Source organism: Diplotaxodon limnothrissa, linkage group LG14, assembly GCF_057381915.1.
Source record: "Diplotaxodon limnothrissa isolate DT_005_m linkage group LG14, D_limnothrissa_male_GT1.1, whole genome shotgun sequence".
In the NCBI taxonomy this organism is placed as follows: domain Eukaryota; kingdom Metazoa; phylum Chordata; class Actinopteri; order Cichliformes; family Cichlidae; genus Diplotaxodon; species Diplotaxodon limnothrissa.
The window spans coordinates 27,602,334-27,623,056 of record NC_140609.1 but is presented as its reverse complement, the minus strand read 5'-3'; the positions used below and the strand labels follow the sequence as shown (position 1 = coordinate 27,623,056).

The following is a 20,723-nucleotide window of genomic DNA, read 5'->3' as shown; positions in this document are numbered from 1 at the left end:
TTGAAACTTCTGAACCGTTTAAATAAAATAAATTAATTATCAGTCATAAATGAAATTTAATTTGTATCATCTTTTGCTACATCTGGCAATATTGTCCAATTTATTGCATAAAAGTTATTGTGCAAATTAATCAGGTTTTCCAGAAAAAAAAAAGACCTTAAAAAGTATCCCATCCATCTTTTCAAATAACTCCCTTAATTTGTAAATACATTTCTGTGTTTGCTATTAATCACAACAGAAATAATCTTAATTTGACAAAGTAACCAAAACTTTCCTATGCATATTGAATATGTAGAATTTCAGCTTAAAAATGGAATACTAGCTTGTTGTGAAAAGTCCAATATACTCTGATTAATTTTTGTTCATTAAACATTTCTTGGTGTTTTTCTCAGGCTTAAACAATATGATAAAACATTTTGGAACAAATATACACATTATTAGTCCAAAGCTGGAGGCCAGAATGGCAAAGATTTCTACAACTACAGCAAATTTCCCAGGTGAACTAACATATGCTGGGATAAAGGTGATCCACACTGCACAGAATATCAACATGCTGAAGGTGATAAACTTGGCTTCATTGAAATTATCAGGTAATTTGCGGGCTAAGGCGGCTAAAACAAAGCAAAACAAAGCAAGTAGCCCTATGTACCCGAGAACAGCCCAGAAGCCAACAGGAGAGCCTAATGCACATTCCAATATGATTTTCTCCTTGTATGTGGTTAGATTTTTTATTGGAAAAGGGGGACTGAATACTAACCAAAAAGAACATATTAAAACTTGAATAAATGTGAAAGACATAACAGTCATTCTCTGCTGTGGAGGACCAAACCATTTCATCACATTACTACCTGGAATTGTAGCTTTAAAGGCCATTAAAACCACTATAGTTTTCCCAAGTACACAGGAAATACAGAGAACAAAGTTGATACCAAATGCAGTGTGACGCAGCATGCAGGACCACTCAGATGGTGCTCCAATGAAAGTTAATGAACATAAGAAACACAGAGTCAGTGAGATGAGCAGCAGGAAGCTCAGCTCAGAATTGTTGGCTCGGACAATTGGAGATGTCCTGTGATAAAGGAATACAACTCCAGTGATAATGGCCAGACAGGCACCAATGACTGAGAATGTAGCCAAGGTGATTCCTAAGATGTCTTGAAATGAAAGAAACTCTATAGGTTTAGGGATACAAGTGTCTCTCTTTGCATTAGGCCAGAATTCTTTGTGGCAGGGTAAACAGTCAGCTGAATCTGAATAAGAGAGAAAAAAAATATATAGGCTCCTTGTAATTTCTGTAATTTTCATATGTTCACAATAAAAACATTTTACATGCATAGAATTTTTTTCATTTTACCTGTTGTATTACTGATCTCTCCCTCAGGACACGCTATACAGTCATAGCAGCAGATGGGTTTTCCTTTCTGCAGTACTTTACGAGTTCCTGGAGAACAACTGTCAGTGCACACTGACACTGGCACCTGTCAACACACAAAGGTGGCATAATAAATATAAATTATCTTGTTCAGTAGAGTTAGATTCTCATCCTTTGAGTCATTACTTTTCTGCTATCCTCCATCCAGGTTATATTTCTGTTAATCCAAAGTTCGTGGCCCACTGGTAGTGATGCATCATAAAGCCCTACAGTTATAATATCAATGATGCCACTTTCACTTTTCTGCCAGTTAACGAGCTCATAAATAGCCACAGGATCACCATTAGCATTAAATGACACATCATATCCATTTTGGGAAAAATTTACCTTTTTCAGTTCAGTTAAAATCTGTAAACATGAATAAAGAGAGAGGGTGGGAGAGAAAGGAAATAGATAAAATAGTGCAATAATCAATATTAATACAAAATTGAATTCAAGCAGGTGATGAGGGAAACTGCCATTAAGATATTTATTTCTTCTGACCTGTTTGGACTGCAACTTGGTTAATGTGTCACACTGAGCTGTGACATTTGCTCCTCGACACATTGCATTATGAATGGCATGTGCTATTGCATACACAGCTTTGTACACCATGTTAGTAATTCTGAGCTGAGATGTGTCAGTGTACTGATTATGGAGACTGTTTATGTCTTCTTTTCCATCACATACCTTCTTGTCTGCAACAGTATCTAAAAATAAACAAAGACAGAACTGACATTTTAAACTCTGAAATTCAAACTAGTCTCAGATCTCTTTTATGTACTTTCCACTGTGACCAATATTCTGAAAACCATACGTGTGTGTGTGTGTGTGTGTGTGTGTGTGTGTGTGTGTGTATGTGTGCGTGTGTGTATAATATTTAATTGAAAACTGCTAAGCTTATGGATCAACAGTGCACCTTGTAACACCAGAAGTTTGACAGGATCATTTAAACCTAGAAACATTCCTTACTGTTTTTAAGTGTGCAGTTGAATGAATCTTCCCAAAACTCAGTAAGTACTTGAGAAGCAGCCACTTCAGAGGGAGACAGATTCAACAAGAAGTCTCTTAGACCTGGAATTACTGACTTCGGAATCGCAAATCCAATGGCCCCAGCACATAAATGGAATCTCTTTAATTCTGAGTATGTTATCCATGACTCACTGCCTATCCACTGGCGTAGTGGGGAAGGCTCACGTGAAAGCTCCTCCAACAATATCTTCATGTCTCCTAAAGCTGCAAATGCCACCACAACTGTAGCTGTAGACCTGCTGAGACGACATAGTGCATTTGAAAAATGTTTTTGTGTCTTTTTACATCATCAAATGTTTATTTTAAAGATAATTAAACAAGTCAATGCACAATAATTATCTCTGATGAAGAAACCTGCGGATAACATCTGCCACTCTCTGAATTCTGCTCTGTGGGTCTGTCCGATAGAAAGACACAGAGTATTCCACACAGATCCCCTCTTTCTGTGCTGCTTGGAGAAAAGAAGCCATGCCCTTATTTCCATAATCCGAATCTGACCGAACAGCACCTATCCAAGTCCAGCCAAAGTGTTTCACTAGCTTGGCTAGTGCTTCAGCTTGAATCTGGTCACTGGGGACTGTTCTGAAAAAACTTGGGTACTGCTGCTTGTCAGACAAGCATGCACATGTGGCAAAGTGGCTCACCTAAACCAAAAGAAATAAAACAGTGTAGCTCAGAAAATACTGCAAACACAAATATCACATGGCATATTTTAAATACAAAAATGGACAGAAATTGGAAATTGGCATTTACCTGGGGAATGTTAAAAGAACTGATGACTTGTGACAAACTGATGGATGTCATAGACCCAGAGTCCCCAACAACGGCCATCACCATACCAGATTGTGAGCAATTGTTACCAATGAAAAACACAGGGTCGAAGCTATTTAGAAACTGAAATGCCACATGCACTGCCACAGCCACTGATGCACATGAGTCATAGATCTGATACCCGAGCCTAATTCCGGGCAGCAGCTCTGTGCTGTTGTTAATCTCTTCTATGGCAAAGATCATTGCACGTAATGATTGCAGATCATTAATCCTGCAGAAAGTTAACTCACTTTTAGAAATTAAACTACAGACTTAGGTTAAATGTCACAAGAAAACATTGTAGGAGTTGTGGGTTTTGACCATGGCCAAATAATGACTTAAATTTTTACGGGCACTTCAACACATTGCTTCATCAGTTAAATTCAGCAGAAATGATTATCATGATAAATCACAAAAATGTATAAATAAATATGTAAAGGCTTGTCATTTCCTGTTTGATTTTTGTAAGATTGTTGTTTAAAAATATGATTTCTGTTTTCAAAAACACAAATATTACTTCCACAAATATAAATGACTGACTATTGGAATATTTTTCTTGGTGATTTTTTTCAGAACCATACAGAAGCAATGTAATACCACAGAAAATAAAACGTGAAAACATTTTCATTCTTACATAGTGCAATATGTTTTGATCACTCTCTTCTTTCCAATACTGACCTTCCTTTGCATTTCACAGGCTCGGGTATGATGGTGTAGTCATTGTAAACTGTGTGTGCGTAGGTATGAAGAGAGAAAACACCACCAATAACAAAGTCCCCGTCCATTGAGAATGCAGGCAAACGAGTGCTTCCTTGAAGCTTGCATTTCACAGATGATACTACCGTACCAGCCCAAGCCCCTGTAGACATGGTTGTTTGAGTCAGATAAGCAGCCAATACCAGACCAATTAAAACAGCTGATCTTTCCATCTCTGTCTGACATCCAGCTTGTGTATATGGGCGTACGTTTGTTTTCCTTGGTTTATATAAGTCTTCTGAGAATTTTTTTTCTTCTTTTCATCTTCACAAGTACATCCCCTTACCAAGTAGTGTTTTCAAAACCCTCAGATATTAATGATAGTCTACGCCTTCCCAGTATGGTTTGGTGTCTTTGGGTTACCCAGGCCAAAAATCCTTTCATAATAAGTTTGATTAACTTTAAACAACAGATATATCTAGAATTTATAAATAGCTTGTCTCACATAAATAAATAGTTTACTAATTATCCATTGACCCAAAACATCCTAAATACACAAAAAAATTAAAGCACTTTCATAGCAGTATGAAATTTAAAAAATCTTTATTTTTTGTGTATTTATGTCACTTCTGTAAAAATTCATCAAATTTCAGGCAAAAACAAATTAGGGCAATATCACGATGAAGACAAAGAAGAATCGTGTAATGAGTTGAATGTAGTGATAGAGAGTGTCCCCATAGGGGAGAGACTTGTCAAGGAGCAGATATTGATGGATGTGTAGATCAAAATAATAGAGAAGCTGAAGAGGTGTTGGACAGGTAAGATTATAAGGAGAGAAATGCAGGAAAACAGATGGTGGTGGATTTTGTGGGAAGGGTGGCAATAATTATCAAGAGGCACAGTTACCTTTTCCACAACAAGGTTACTGGAACTTTGGTGTATAGGCTTGAGGGGAATGTCTCGTGGCTGGTTGGGCCTAGCCTGAAAGAGCCACATGTGTCCAATCTCCTGTGGGTCGGCTACCACCAGTAGGAACTTTAGGGGTTTGATACATTGTGTTGATTGGTGGTAGAATAGATAGCAGTTGATCAACAGCTAGTAGTGAGCTGGCTCAGGTGGTAGGGAAAAATACAACCTGGTATACCGAAATAGACACCAAGCATGTGCTATTAGAAAGATGCTAACTGCAGTGTTCTTTCTATTGATACAGGTCTAGATTTGCTCTAGGTCTGGCACCAGTAACACAATCATATGTGATTGGTGGGCCCTTTTGTCACTACCATCATCTCCAAACCATACATCATAGCAGGTCTCACTATCATCTTGTAATCTTTACCTTTCACTCTTGCTGCTATGCTTGTGTCACAAATTATCCCTGACTAAATTGCAGATGTAATCTGCAATTTACTAAATTCTAGTTTCTTTCTCCTCTCAATTCAAGTGCATAATCCTAGCAATGTTAGCCTCTGTTGAATAAATAACTCTAGCCATCATTCATCTTAGTGTAACACAGTTAGGGGAATTGCTGAAACGATTGTATTAATGGGTCTATAAACCATATGGTTGACAACCACAGGTTTAAGGCACTTTACAATTGTGGAAAAGAAAATGACAAAAAATGAAAGAAAAGTAAAACACATAAACTACTAAAACAGTGACTTGGAAAAGTGTTAATCCTTAATGCTGGGTGCACCCTGGTACCCTGACTCCTTAACTGTTATGGAAAACCGATGACTCAAATTCAGTGTCCATTCATAAGAAAATCTCACACACCTTTCACATGTGGAGAATGTTCTACACAGCCGCTTATTATGCACAGTCCCAAATAAAACACGTCCAAGGGGTACAGTCCAAAAATTCCCAGGGTGTGAAAGAAAATAGGGATGGGAAAATGTCAGTCAGTGGTCTTTTTCATAACCAACCGTGTGAGTGATACAGTCCAACCACACCGCAAGGTGCAGCAGATCATCAAGTGGAAAAGAAGGGATTCTCGGTCTCTTTAAGTCCAGGTGGGAAGGCTCGCCATGTAATTCACTGGAGGAATCCACCTGAGGAGCAATCCAGTATACTAAAAAACACCTGACCTGTCTATGGAGCGCCAGGACTGCCATAATGAATTAATTAAATACACCAACACATGGTGGGCCTCTCTGGTGCTGTACATAACTGGTTCACTTCCTATCTCTCTGACAGAACTTTTATGGTGAGTATGGATACATGCTCCTCTAAGATCCATAGAATGACATGTGGTGTGCCTCAAGGGTCGGTTCTAGGCCCTGTACTTTTTAATTTGTATATGCTCCCTCTCGGCAGTGTCATCGGGAGGCATGGAGTGAACTTCCACAGTTACGCTGATGACACGCAGCTGTACATCTCCGTGTCTCCTGATGACACCAGACCAATGGATGCCCTTTTTAACTGTATCTTAGATATACGATCTTGGATGGCAGAAAACTTTTTACAGCTTAACCAGGACAAGACTGAAGTTTTAATCGTCGGTCCTGAGGCTCAGAGAGAGAAACTCTTGTCTAAATTAGAGGCATTTTCACTATGTCCTTCGCTACAAGTGAAAAACCTGGGTGTTATTTTTGACTCTGAGCTTGGTTTTATCCCACATGTTAAACATGTAACCAAAATTGGATTTTATCATCTAAAAAATATAGCCAGAGTTCGCCCTATTCTCTCTCGGGCCAACACGGAGATGCTGATGCATGCTTTTATTACCAGTCGCATTGATTACTGTAATGCCCTGCTTTCTGGTCTTCCTAAGAAGAATATTTCAACTTTACAACTTTTGCAAAACTCGGCAGCTCGTGTGCTGACGAAGACCAGAGGGCGGGCCCACATTACACCGGTTTTAGAATCGCTGCATTGGCTCCCCGTGTGTTTCAGGATCGATTTTAAAGTTCTTTTATTGTTTTTTAAATGTCTTAATGGTCTTGGGCCTTCTTATCTCTCAGATCTGCTTTTACCATACGAACCCTTGCGGACCCTGAGGTCCTCTGGTACTGGCCTTTTAATTGTCCCTAAAGTCAGGACACATACTCACGGAGAGGCAGCTTTTCAGTGGTATGGTCCTCGTCTGTGGAACAGCCTGCCGGAGGAGCTCAGGGCCGCAGAGAACGTACATGTTTTTAAGAACAGGCTCAAGACCCACCTTTTTAATTTAGCTTTTACTGAACGTTTATTTATTTTATGCTTATTTATTCTATCCTGTTATTCTATTATTAATTTAGACTTTACCTAATATTTATTGATTTTATTCTTATTCATTTTTTAATCTTCTTACTCTATTTATATTTATATTTATATTGTATCCTGTTCTTATTTATTTTATCATTTTACCCTGTATATATCCTATTGTGTCATATCTCCAGTGTTTCCTCAGAGGGCGCTCTCTGCACCGGGGCTGTGATCGACTGTGGCTGCTGGGTTTCTGGGGGTCCTCTCAGCCTGGCTGGCCTCCCTCCTGCTGTGTGCCCAGCCTGGAGGCTGCGGTCTGTGACCGGCTCCCGGTGCAGACGGTTCCCTGTTATAGTGTTTCCTCACTTGGCTCATGCGAGCCCAGCCCAATTTTTACTCTTTAAGTGTGCGCGTGTGTGTATGTGTGTGTGTGTGTGTGTGTGTGTGTGTGGAAGGGGGGGGGGGGGGGGATATGTTTGTATTCACATCATTTATGTTAATGAGAGTGTGGGGAGTGAGTTGGAGGGTGGGGTGGGCTGCTTTTAACTATGTAAAGCACTTTGTGCTAAATTTTTTTTGTATGAAAAGTGCTTTATAAATAAAGATTGATTGATTGATTAAATAATTAATTAAATGTGTCAATAATTAATTAAAATTGGAATTAATTAATTAAATAAATAGTTATGACACATGTAATTAATTAATTATTGACACATTTAATTAATTAATTAATTAATTAATTAATTATTGACACATTTAATTGATTATTTATGTATTTCACATTTTAATTAATTATTGACACATTTAATTAATTATTGACACATTTAATGAATTATTTAATGATATATTTATTTATTTCATTTTGGCAGTCCTGGCGTCTGGCTCTCATCTTGAAATAATTTTATCTGTCAGCCTCACCCATCAAACTCAGGGGGCGGGGTTAACGCTGCCCATGCAGCTTCTCTAACATTTGATTGGTTGCCGTGCAAAGTAAGTCAAAACAGGTCGATCCTAGAAAATCGATTGCTTGTGTAGACTTGGGGCAGCCAGGTATCCCAGAATGCAGATCAAATCACAGGCAGCTATGGTGGTGGTGTAGTTTTAAAATACCCCGTTTTTCTGTCACCAACTACACTTTTAACCCTTTAAGACCTACCATAGAACCAAGTCCGCCAGAGCTTATATTATATTTTTACCTGCTGTGGAGCCATTTTTGGGAGCATTTCAAGTTGCTATACATCAATACAACCATTATAGCCCAGATTTTAATAATATGTATTCATTAAGTGCATAGTAATTACATAAATTGCAAAAAAGTGCAATAAACTACAAAAAAATTGAAAATCGTTTTTGCTTTTTTAACATATATTTCTAGTTAGAGAAATTTAAGAGGTTTATCCCTCAAAACTGTAAATACAAAAAAGTTGCACAAAATAGTTTCCCACCACAGGAAATTTATTTTGAGTGTCTTCATAGTTTTATTTTTGAAATACACCAATTTTTATACACTGCAGGAAAAACGAAAATAAATATTATACTGGAAATTTGCAAAAAAGCAGCATATGCATCAAAATAAACTATTTCCAGCAGTGCAATATGAGTCCTAAGCATCCCAGAAGCGACACAGAAAGTCATAAAGTCAAAGATAACTTTTAAAAAGACCAGTATAGGCCCTGAGGCCCTGATGGTAAAAAAGACTACATTTCCGCGAAAATGACGTCACTTCCGGTTTCGGGCAGGTAATGGCGGAAATGCAAAAGTTCGCGCTGACGTCTATTCCAACGTAGGAAGTGTTTTGAACAGCTGATCAGATCGGTAAAGCGTGTTTCTGGAATATTATGTTTTTGTTCCTGCAAGCGCTTTTTATGCAGTTTTTGCAAAGCTTTATGTGGAAGGAAACCGTGACCTAGGACAAGCTGATGGCATCAGATGTAAGTACAACTCCTCCGGTTTCATATGCAAAAAAAATTTTTGCGCTAGCTTACGTGGTTGCAGTGCTACTGGGATTTAAAAATAGTTACGCATAACAGAGCGTTCCCGCTCCGATCGGCTCTAAAGGGTTAACAGTGTTTTAGCCGCGAATGTCGCGCCGTATGTCTGGTCAGGTTGTCAACATAGAACATGTTTGCAAAAGTGCTCAGATGTTTTCAGAGATTTCACTAGCTCTGCTAACAATTAGCATGCAGAGTGCACCCAGGGGGTTACGTTAACCGGTTTGTTTACATATTCCACTCTCCGTGTTCCACATGTTGCATTCGCAGATTCTCATTTTCACCGAACGATCGTCTCTTTCCGCCTGGTCTTGTGTCTCTGTGCTTCTGTAACATAAAGAACGAGCTGACATTTTTCTCACGAAACCAGCGATCAGCTCAACAGACCCTCAGTTTACCTGCATGCATCCTCCTCCTCATCTGTTAGCTGTTTAACACCTGCTGCTAATTCAAGAAACACGCCTACGTTACCTGGTGATAGTCACAGTTTAACTGGGCAGCCGGTGCTCGATATAAAGCAATGTCAGCGCATTTTTCTGCACAAGATAAGGAAATATAGTGTTTTCCCCAAGCGCAGAGCTGCTGGAGCTTGTTTCCTTACAGAGCACTTTATAGGCGAACCAGCTTCATCAGCGGCTGATGTCCAATCACCGGCACACAGCTTTGAAACCTCACCTTAGTTTTAGCTCTCAGTGGTTAAACGCTGGACTTCATTCACTCAGGTTCTGTCTGTCAGGTCACGTTTACTTCGCTGTTTTATTTACAACTGAGCAAATCGGTTTGGCTGAGGTTAAAGTTACGTTTCATAACTGCATAGTTTCACAGACGTTTAATGGTTCACTGGCACATGTGTTAGACTGAACTATTCGCTTTTCTTTATCTGGTGTGTTTTGGATTTAACAGTGAATTTTGAGATTAAACTGACTTTTAAAATGTTTTTATACAAAGAGGAAAGAGAAGGCGCATTTCCACCGAGAGGAGCAGGGTTTCATGTTCATCATGAAGTGTGCAACCTGGACAGAAATATTATATCATCTGTTATTTAATAGTTATTCAACTGTATTCTAAGCACCAGCTGTCTGTTAGAATGTGAATTTTTTTCTCTCTCTGTTGGCAGAGGTATAAAAATGCGCAGGAAAATCTGACGTGCATGGCAAACTTCACCGACGATATTTAGGGAGGAATAAACACACATCAAACATAAACTAGAAAGCGAAAATTTCAGAAGAAATTTTAAGTGTGCCTATGCCGCCGCTAATCAGTGTAGTTTGCCATTCAAACGGCTACAGAGAGCAAAACTCAGCAGAGCAGCCATTCTCCACCATGAACTATGGTAAAACCAAACACCGCTCGCGCCTCACAGATGACAGCTTACAGTTTTGTGTAAAGATGAGGTGACTTCGTACAGCCCCGATTTGCAGACGCTGTGCACAGAGGTTCATAAGCAGACCCGACAATGTTTGCATGAACACGCTTTGAAGCATTACGTTATGGACCACTTTTCACACATAGTTGCTGTACCCACACAGCCGGCTGTAGCTTTTCATCTCACAGCCCGACACATACAAAAAAAAAAAAAAAAAAAAACAGCCGAGAGAGCACAGACTTTACGCCTGAGAGGCGTGATTGCAGATGCCGCTGAGGTGGGTCCACCTTCCCTGCAGCGGCACTGCAGACCACGCCCTGCCACACACATCAAACACGTAAAATAAATATTTATGCACTTTTGCACTCACTTTTTGTTTTTTGTTATTTTTACACAGTGTTCTGAATGATTAACAATGGTCTACAGCCAATCTTGTGTATTATTATACAAACTTTGGTTGTAAGATTCAGATAATATTTTCAGAAATATTTTATATGAGAGTAAGAAAGAAAAGTACATATTTGTGTCCCCCTCTCCCTGTTAATGCCCTACCTGGCCCCCTGGCAAAAGCTGTGCTAGATCCGCCCCTGCACAGTTACCAGCTGTCAGCTACACAAAAAAAGGAGCTTGGTGTTAGTTGTCTCTCAGAAACAGTTCATAACTTCCCTTCAACTCATTCATGTCACCTAAAAGGTAAACCTGTTTTTCCATCACCAGTTCAGCTCTGATGATTCAGTAAGGACATCTCCTGGTTTCGACCAGCCTTTTTTACAGCTGTGGCTCCAGCAAACATCAGCTGATACTAGAAATTAAAATCAAATGAATTCTAACAACAGCTGATCAAGCTTAAACTGCTGCTGTTGTTTAGCGCAATAAACAAACGAGAGAAAAGCCGATCATTGACCAGTTTCATGACTGAAGTTTCAACAGGCGAGAGAATGACAGGGGAGGCTGTCAAAGTTCAACATCAGTAACTTAGCGCACACAGCTGTATAGAAACTCCGTCGTGCTAGCTAGCACGCAGTACGAGTTATTGTAACCGTCAGCACAACGAAAATAAACTACACCTAAACTCGGTTTATATCTGACCCAAATAGAGTGCAGTTCATAACTTCTTACCTGAAATTCAGTTCACCTCATGCTCCGACCGGCAGCCGCCTGCTTCTCCTGCCTTCGGTTTCCCTTATCCACGATTGAGCTCCGCGTAAGCCACCACCGGTCGATCGGCGGCCGCCTCACCGCCTCGCATGTTTCTTTCCCCACATACGAGGGGAAAGAGACATACACCGGTGGCTAGCTGCCCTCTGTTATAGCTCCGCGTCAGCCACCACCTCACGCTCCTGCCTTCGGTTTCCCTTATCCACGATTGAGCTCCGCGTTAGACACCACCGGTGTTATTTAATGGTGTATTTAATTAATTCATTATGGCAGTCCTGGCGTTCCATAGTCAACAGGCAGGGTCAGAAGAGTAATTCAATTAATTATGCTGTTCTAGCTATAATCCACAACTTAGGCTTTTGTTGACATCACATTTGGCATCAATTTGTAACTAAAATACTCAAATTTGCAAAAACAATAAAACATCTCTCTTATACAAACTATGTGCTACTGCAATGTATTGTCAGAACACTTTTTTGTAAATTGCAAAATAAGTACTTTTCCAAATACAATATGAAAATATTACTTAGTTCGATTGGTAAGTTTTAAATTTATTGGATATGCAACAATTATTAATCAAACAATTCAGATGAATTCAGTTATTCAACTATAAAGGTCAAAACAGATTAAAACTAACTGAGACATACAATATGTGCTCACCGATCTCAGTGTATCATGGCCAAAGACAATGATATGGTGTCTCCCGGTCGGAACATGCAGGGGTCTAAACAACATAACAGGGCATGTTTATTTTAGTCTTTAATGACAGTGACATGACGTCTCAACGTGAATAAAAATCAACATAAGTTGTACTTTAAGTGTTACCTTAATTATGGAAGCAGAATGAGATGAACTTTCAGGCAGTTGATAACAAATTAGAGCAAACAAAGGCTAACAGTTTTGCTCCATGTGGCACTTTTTATGTGATGAAAAAGAAATTATTTTACTTTTCATCACAGCTTTCCCTGCTTCCCAGAGAAGAGATGCTGATGTCCCAGGAGTGTCATTATTGCCTGAAGTCTTTTCTTTTTTAAAATATTTAGTAAATTCTATATCTTTGAGCAGTGATGTATTAAATCTGCAGTTTTTACTTGGCGGAATGTTCTTCTTATGTATTAGTGTTAGAGATGCAGGAGCATGATCGCTGACAGCTGTCACTCAATGTCACTCAACAGTGAGCTGCTGACTACTATAAAGTATATTTCTTATGGTTGAGATGAATGCCATGTGTCGCAAAGTCCGAAATCGCTGACATACTGTTCAACTATATTTGTGGACTTTTTGTGTATTAAAATTGCTACTCCCCTTTGCCTAGAGTTATAGCAGGCTGACAACGCATTTGGAAACTCAGGTGTTTTAAATTAATCTGTAGCTGTGACAGGCCTATGAGCCTCCTGTAACAAATTGTTACGACCCGGCTCAAAATGACCGTAACAAGAGCGGGGTGTCCCGTGACTTCCCACGCTCAAACAGACACAGCCACAGCATCTGACTTTTAACAAAAGTTTATTCACAACAATGGCACTCACGGTAGTGTGAATGTATAATTTCGGGGTGAGCTAAGGCCAACACAACAAACAAAACTCAACCTAGGCTTCGGTTCCCCTCTGACCTGTTCAAGGAAAAGAAAACAAAGAAATAACACAGTCTGACCTCCCTGGTCTAAAAACACAGGAGAAAAGAAGGCTTCCCAAAATAATCGGCAGCTCACCCCCTACTTGCTCCGCACTTCATACACATGCCCAACCTTGTAACCAAGTAGCTATGGCTACGGCTGCTCCGTCTGGACCTGAGGCAAGTGCACGGGAAGTCTGCCACACACCCCCGCACCACAGCTCTTCAGTCACCCTTTTATAGTTCACGTCCACAGCAGGAACCAGTTACATCAGGCCATTCCTTAGGTCCACCAATCACAGCCGAGCTCCTGAACAGGTGAATTTGCATACACACATTAAGAAATAAATAACCCACCAACATACGCACGTAACACAAATCAACATCTGCCTGTAGTATTTTAAGCTGGTTAAATATCTTTAACCTCTTCTCTCTAAACAATAATAATGACTGAAACTAGCCCACTGAATGAACAATGGACTGTGAGGTCACTTCCTAGGTCATTGATATGCAAATTATCAATGATCAGTGGTCATGACAATTGAGTACCAAATGACAAATGAGTACCATTCATAGAGAGTTGGGGAATTGCTGCAATCATAGCATTGTAACATGGTGAAAGATGTACCCTTAGGCCCCCTCCTCGGTTCAGAGATGGTCTTTCCCTTTTCACGTAAATGCCCTCCTTGACTCTCTGATCAAACCAGCATTCCTCCCTGTCCAGGATGTATACATCCTCATCATTGAAAGAGTGGCCACTGGCCTGCAGGTGTAAATAGACTCCAGAGTCGTTAGCTCTTAGCAGTTAGCTCTTCTGTGTTGTGCCATCTGCTTAGCCAAAGGTTGTTTGGTTTCCCCAATGTATAAATCATGACAACCCTACTGGCACTTAACAGCATTTACTATATTACTCTGTTTGTGTCAGGTAACCAGATCCTTGGGGTAGACGAATTTTTGGCACAGCGAGTTTTGGTGTTTAAAAGCCACAGAGACGTGGCGTTTAGAAAAAAAATCGGCTCAACTGTTCCAATTCCCCTGACACATAGGCAGCAGTTGTCCTTCTCTCATGATTGCTTGGGTATTTCCAGTTCCGACAACCACATTTAAATGGCCTGTATTTGTATAGCGCTTTACTAGTCCCTAAGGACCCCAAAGCGCTTTACATATCCAGTCATCCACCCATTCACGCACACATACACACACTGATGATGGCAAGTTACATTGTAGCCACAGCCACCCTGGGGTGCACTGACAGAGGCCAGCCAAAGTGTTTCACTAGCTTGGGGACCTTCTTGATATGATGTTCGTCTGCTTCCCTGGGTGCTGTGTCTTTGGGGATAATGTTCGCTCTGTGTTGTAGCATCCTGATGACATCCAGTTTGTACTCCGGTGGACGATGAGAGTCAAACCTTAAATTATGACCTGTATGCATATATTCAGGATACACATCAACAGTTAAATGTCCTCCATTGCTGATGGAAATCTTACAGTTTAAGAAGGCTAACCTGCCTCTTCTCATATCCTCACGGTTCCAAGAGCAAACGCACTTGGTCGGTGCTGACAGTGGTCCTGTTGCTAAGTCTCTTACGAACTACCTTCACTGATTCAGTGACTGGAACAAGAGTGAAGTGACGTAACATCATATGAGACCATTGTGTCATCTGCCTCCATAATCACCTTCTCAACAAAATCCAAGGTGTTTTGGATGTGGGGTTGAGGACCAATGCCAGAAACTTTAAGATGTTACGCTGAATCAATGTTCAGTTTTGGGTATTTAAAAATCAACTTTTTGGGTATTTCTTTACCTGGATAATTGAGCATGCATCAAGACAAACACTGATGTTAACGTCTTGCTAACAATTGTGCATTTATTTTTAAGCTGCGCATGTGCAGAGCCTGTAGGTATAGGTTCTACAATGACAGCTTCATACAGCCAACTCAGCATTCAAATTTCCCAAATCCCTTGGTATACTGTCAAAGTTATGCAGGAGATAGTAATTGAAAATGATGTAGAAAGAGGCCTTAGGCCATACAGATGTTAATACTACACCCTCAGTGTCTATTTAGGTACACAATGTGTCTCTTGATAATTATTTCCATAGTCATTTGCATCCTTTCTGCAGAATCCACCACCATCTATTTTCCTGCATTTCTCTCCTTAATATCCTATCTGTCAAACACATCTTTAGCTTCTCTATTCCTTGCAACTACAAATCAATCATCAACATTTGCTCCATTGACAAATCTCTCCCCCATGGGGACAATCTCTATCACTACATCCAAGTCATTACATGTTTCATCTTACTCTTTTATTGATAGCAAAAATTTTCAGGTAAAATTTGAACAGTTTTGACAGCAAAGACATCCTAATTTGTTTTTGCCTGACATTTGATGATGTTTCACAGAAGTGACATAAATAAACAAAATTTAAATACCTTTTTTTTTTCTTATTTTATACTGCTATACAAGTGCTCTAATTTTTTGTACATTTAGGATGTTCTGGATCAATGGATAATTAATAAATGATCAATTTCTTAATGTGAGACAAGCTATTTATACATTCTAAATATATCAATTGTTAAAAGTTAAACTAATTATGAAATGATTTTTGGCCTAGGCAACTCAAAGTCACCAAACCACACTGGGACGGCATAGAATATGATTAATATCTGGGGGGTTTGAAAAAAAATACTTGGTAAGAGGATGTACTTGAGAAGGTTAAAAAAAACAAGAAAAAAGATTTCTCCAAAGACTTATATAAACGAGGGAAAACAAACGTACGCCCATATGCACAAGCTGGATGTCAGACAGAGATGGAAAGATCAGCTGTTTTAATTGGTCTGGTATTGGCTGCTCATCTGACTCAAACAACCATGTCTACAGGGGCTTGGGCTGGTACGGTAGTATCATCTGTGAAATGCAAGCTGCAAGGAAGCACTCGTTTACCTGCATTTTCAAAGGACGGGGACTTTGTTATTGGTGGTGCTTTTTCCCTTCATGCCTACAAACACACAGTTTACAATGACTACACCATCATACCCGAGCCTGTGAAATGCAAAGGAAGGTCAGTACTGGGATGAAGAGAGTGCTCAAAACATGTTGGACTGTCTAAAAATAAAACTATTTTCACGTTTTATGTTCTGTAGTATTACATTGCTCTTGTGTGGTGCTGAAAAAAAAATAAACAAGAAAAGTATTCCAATAGTCAGTCATTTATATTCTTGGAAGTAATAGTTGTATTTTGAAAACAGAAATCATATTGTTAAACAACAATTAAAAAAAAAATTGAACAGGAAATGACAAGCCTTTACATATTTATTTATACATTTTTGTGATCTTGTGAGCATGATAATCATTTTTGCTGAATTTAACTGGTCAGACAATGTGTTGAAGTACCCTTATACAATGAAGTCATTATCTGGCCATGGTCAAAACCCACAACTCCTACAATGTTTTCTTGTGACATTTAACCTAAGTCTGTAGTTTAATTTCTAACAGTGAGTTGACTTTCTGCAGCATTATCACCAGTGAACTGCAATCATTACGTGCAATGGTCTTTGCCATAGAAGAGATTAACAACAGCACAGAGCTGCTGCCCAGAATTAGGCTCGGGTATCAGATCTATGACTCATGTGCATCAGTGGCTGTGGCAGTGCATGTGGCATTTCAGTTTCTAAATGGCTTCGACCCTGTGTTTTTTATTGGTAACAATTGCTCACAATCTGGTATGGTGATGGCCGTTGTTGGGGACTCTGGGTCTACGACATCCATCAGTTTGTCACAAGTCATCAGGGCCTTTAACATTCCCCAAGTAAATGTTTCCAATTTTTGTATTTACATTAAGCATGTGCATGATATTTGATTTTGCGGTTCTTTTACATTTACACTGTTTTATTTCTTTTGGTTTAGGTTAGCCACTTTTCGACATGTGCATGCTTGTCTGACAAGCAGCAGTACCCAAGTTTTTTCAGAACAATTCCCAGTGACCAGATTCAAGCTGAAGCACTAGCCAAGCTAGTGAAACACTTTGGCGGGACTTGGATAGGTGCTGTTCGGTCAGATTCGGATTATGGAAATAAGGGCATGGCTTCTTTTCTCCAAGCAGCACAGAAAGAGGGGATCTGTGTGGAATACTCTGTATCTTTTTATCGGACAGACCCACAGAGCAGAATTCAGAGAGTGGCAGATGTTATCCGCAGGTTTCTTCATCACAGATATTTATTGTGCATTAACTTGTTTAATTATCTTTAAAATAAACATTTGATGATGTGAAGACATAAAAACATCTTTCTAATGCACTATGTTGTTTGTCAAGGTCTACAGCTATGGTTGTTGTCGCATTTGCAGCTTTAGGAGACATGAGGATACTGCTGGAGGAGCTTTCACGTGAGCCTTCCCCACCCCGCCAGTGGATAGGCAGTGAGTCTTGGATAACATACTCAGAATTAACGAAATTCCATTTATGTGCTGGGGCCATTGGATTTGCGATTCCGAAGTCAGTAATTTCAGGTCTCAGAGACTTCTTGTTGAATCTGTCTCCCTCTGAAGTGGCTGCTTCTCAAATACTTACTGAGTTTTGGGAAGGTTCATTCAACTGCACACTTAAAAACAGTAAGGAATGTTTCTAGGTTTAAATGATCCTGTCAAACTTCTGGTGTTACAAGGTGCACTGTTGATCCATGAGCTTGAAGTATTAATGGTAGCAATGAAATATGAGACAGGTGGCTCTCTACAAATATTGATACTTATGATACCTTGTCTAAGGAACATGGAAAGAAAAGAATCTGCACTTCCAGATGCATTTCTTTCCAAGCTCCTTAGACAACAATGACCTGGATGTCTGAGAACCGTCACAGATTTATGATGACTTCTAATTCAGTTGAAGTTTACGTGACTTAGTTTTTGTATTACAGACTTTACATATCTATATATTTTTAATCTTTTGAGATTATGAATCACAGTGGTAATGTAATTTGTAAGTACATAAATGAGATCTGAGACTAGTTTGAATTTCAGAGTTTAAAATGTCAGTTCTGTCTTTGTTTATTTTTAGATACTGCTGCAGACAAGAAGGTATGTGATGGAAAAGAAGACATAAACAGTCTCCATAATCAGTACACTGACACATCTCAGCTCAGAATTACTAACATGGTGTACAAAGCTGTGTATGCAATAGCACATGCCATTCATAATGCAATGTGTCGAGGAGCAAATGTCACAGCTCAGTGTGACACATTAACCAAGTTGCAGTCCAAACAGGTCAGAAGAAATAAATATCTTAATGGCAGTTTCCCTCATCACCTCTAATATAACTTGGATCAAATAAAGTATTACTATTAATAATTGCAATATTGTATGTATTTTCTTTCTCTCCCACGCTCTCTCTTTATTCATTTTTACAGATTTTAATTGAACTGAAAAAAGTTAATTTTACCCAAAATGGATATGATGTGTCATTTAATGCTAATGGGGATCCTGTGGCTATTTATGAGCTCGTCAACTGGCAGAAAAGTGAAAGTGGAATCATTGATATGATAACTGTGGGGCTGTATGATGCATCACTACCAGTGGGCCACGAATTTTGGATTAACAGAAACATTACCTGGATGGGGGATAGCAGAAAAGTAATGACTCAAAGGATGAGAATCTAACTCTACTGAACAAGATAATTTATATTTATTATGCCACCTTTGTGTGTTGACAGGTGCCAGTGTCAGTGTGCACTGACAGTTGTCCTCCAGGAACTCGTAAAGTACTGCAGAAAGGAAAACCCATCTGCTGCTATGACTGTATAGCGTGTCCTGAGGGAGAGATCAGTAATACAACAGGTAAAATCAAATTTTTGTCCAAGCATTTAAAATGGTTTTACGCTTCCCAGAAGTCTCTCTTTTTTTTTTCTTTATTCAGATTCTGCTGATTGTCTACGCTGTCACACGGAATTCTGGCCTAATGCAAAGAGAGACACTTGTATCCCTAAGCCTGTAGAGTATCTTTCCTTTCAAGGCATCCTAGGAATTATCCTGGCTACATTCTCAGTTGTGGGTGCTTTTCTGGCTATTATCACGGCGGCTGTATTCTTTCATCACAGGACATCTCCAATAGTTAGGGCCAACAACTCTGAGCTGAGCTTTCTGCTGCTCATCTCTCTCACTCTGTGTTTCTTATGTTCATTAACTTTCATTGGAGCACCATCAGAGTGGTCCTGCATGCTGCGTCACACTGCATTTGGGATCACCTTTGTGCTCTGTATCTCCTGTGTACTTGGGAAAACCATAGTGGTTTTAATGGCTTTTAAAGCGACACTTCCAGGTAGCAATGTCATGAAATGATTTGGTCCTCCACAACAAAGAATGACTGTTGTGTCTTTCACCTTTATTCAAGTTTTAATATGTACTATTTGGTTGGTGGTGAGCCCTCCTTTTCCAATAAAAAATCTAACCACATACAAGGAGAAAATCATATTGGAATGTTCATTAGGCTCTGCTGTTGGCTTCTGGGCTGTTCTCGGTTACATAGGCCTACTTGCTGCCTTTTGTTTTGTTTTAGCTGTCTTAGCCCGCAAATTACCTGATAATTTCAATGAAGCCAAGCTTATCACTTTCAGCATGCTGATATTCTGTGCAGTGTGGATCACCTTTATCCCAGCATATGTCAGCTCTCCTGGGAAATTTACAGTGGTTGTGGAGATTTTTGCCATTCTGGCCTCCAGCTTTGGTCTAATAATGTGTATATTTGCTCCAAAGTGTTTTATCATATTGTTTAAGCCTGAGAAGAACACCAAGAAATATTTAATGAACAAAAATCAATCATAGTCTATTAACAATCGGAAAATGGTGAATATTCTAATCGCAAACTTAAATTGTGCCCCTTCAAAGTATTTTTGTTGTTGTTGCTAAGTTCAAATTCATATGTCATTATTTATTTTTTTGTACATGTAATTATTTAGTGTATGGATATTTCATTGAGAGTCAATCACATAAATAAATGTAAAGTCATATTTAACACTCAGTGTGTGGTTCTGAGTTATTTCTCAGTGGCCTGATACAATTTCTTCTAGCAGTTTGATTTCTTTTACCATTTCATTTTGTATCAAACACTAAATCATACTCAGTCATAGTATAATCAAACTGCTCAAAGAAATAAACACTTTTGTTGGGAGTTTCTTAAATTTACAGAAACAAAGGACTATTTTGGTTGGGTACTGTAATTGTTTCGCCTTTATAAAGTAAACTGTAAAATTAATATGCTTACCCAGATTAGTGGTGACCCATCATCAAACCAGTCATGGTGAACAGTGTTACAGGCATACAACATTCTCCATGGTTTCTTCCAACCCTTTGACATTTATTACATGTACTCATATAATAATCATTGCATGCCCTCATGTTTGAAATGTACAGGGAGCCAATGGTAGAACAGCCAATTCTAGCAGTCTATGGCAAATGCCAAGTGGGCTCCATGA

General features: G+C 39.2%; 1 protein-coding gene and 1 pseudogene across 1 annotated transcript; one reads left to right on the top strand and one right to left on the bottom strand.

Annotated features, from left to right (window-relative positions):
* Positions 1-351: 351 nt before the first annotated feature.
* Positions 352-3,457, bottom strand: LOC146619019 (extracellular calcium-sensing receptor-like). Its single transcript, XM_085371681.1, has 7 exons — positions 3,197-3,457; positions 2,798-3,087; positions 2,384-2,679; positions 1,916-2,121; positions 1,559-1,780; positions 1,355-1,478; positions 352-1,250 (listed from the first exon to the last, which is right to left on the bottom strand). Exons 1-7 carry the CDS (start codon positions 3,455-3,457, stop codon positions 352-354), a joined length of 2,298 nt encoding a protein of 765 aa, XP_085227807.1.
* Positions 3,458-16,134: 12,677 nt separating this feature from the next.
* Positions 16,135-20,073, top strand: LOC146619018 (extracellular calcium-sensing receptor-like; annotated as a pseudogene).
* Positions 20,074-20,723: the final 650 nt, after the last annotated feature.

What these genes read in the sequence shown, in the direction of transcription:
- LOC146619019 (XM_085371681.1), bottom strand. Translation starts at nt 3,457, where the DNA reads ATGATCTTTGCCATAGAAGAGATTAACAACAGCACAGAGCTGCTGCCC. An exon ending in GTGGCAGATGTTATCCGCAG is followed by an intron (nt 2,680 to 2,797) that starts GTTTCTTCATCA and finishes TCGTCTCAGCAG; the next exon opens with GTCTACAGCTACAGTTGTGG. An exon ending in CAACTGCACACTTAAAAACA is followed by an intron (nt 2,122 to 2,383) that starts GTAAGGAATGTT and finishes GTTTATTTTTAG; the next exon opens with ATACTGTTGCAGACAAGAAG.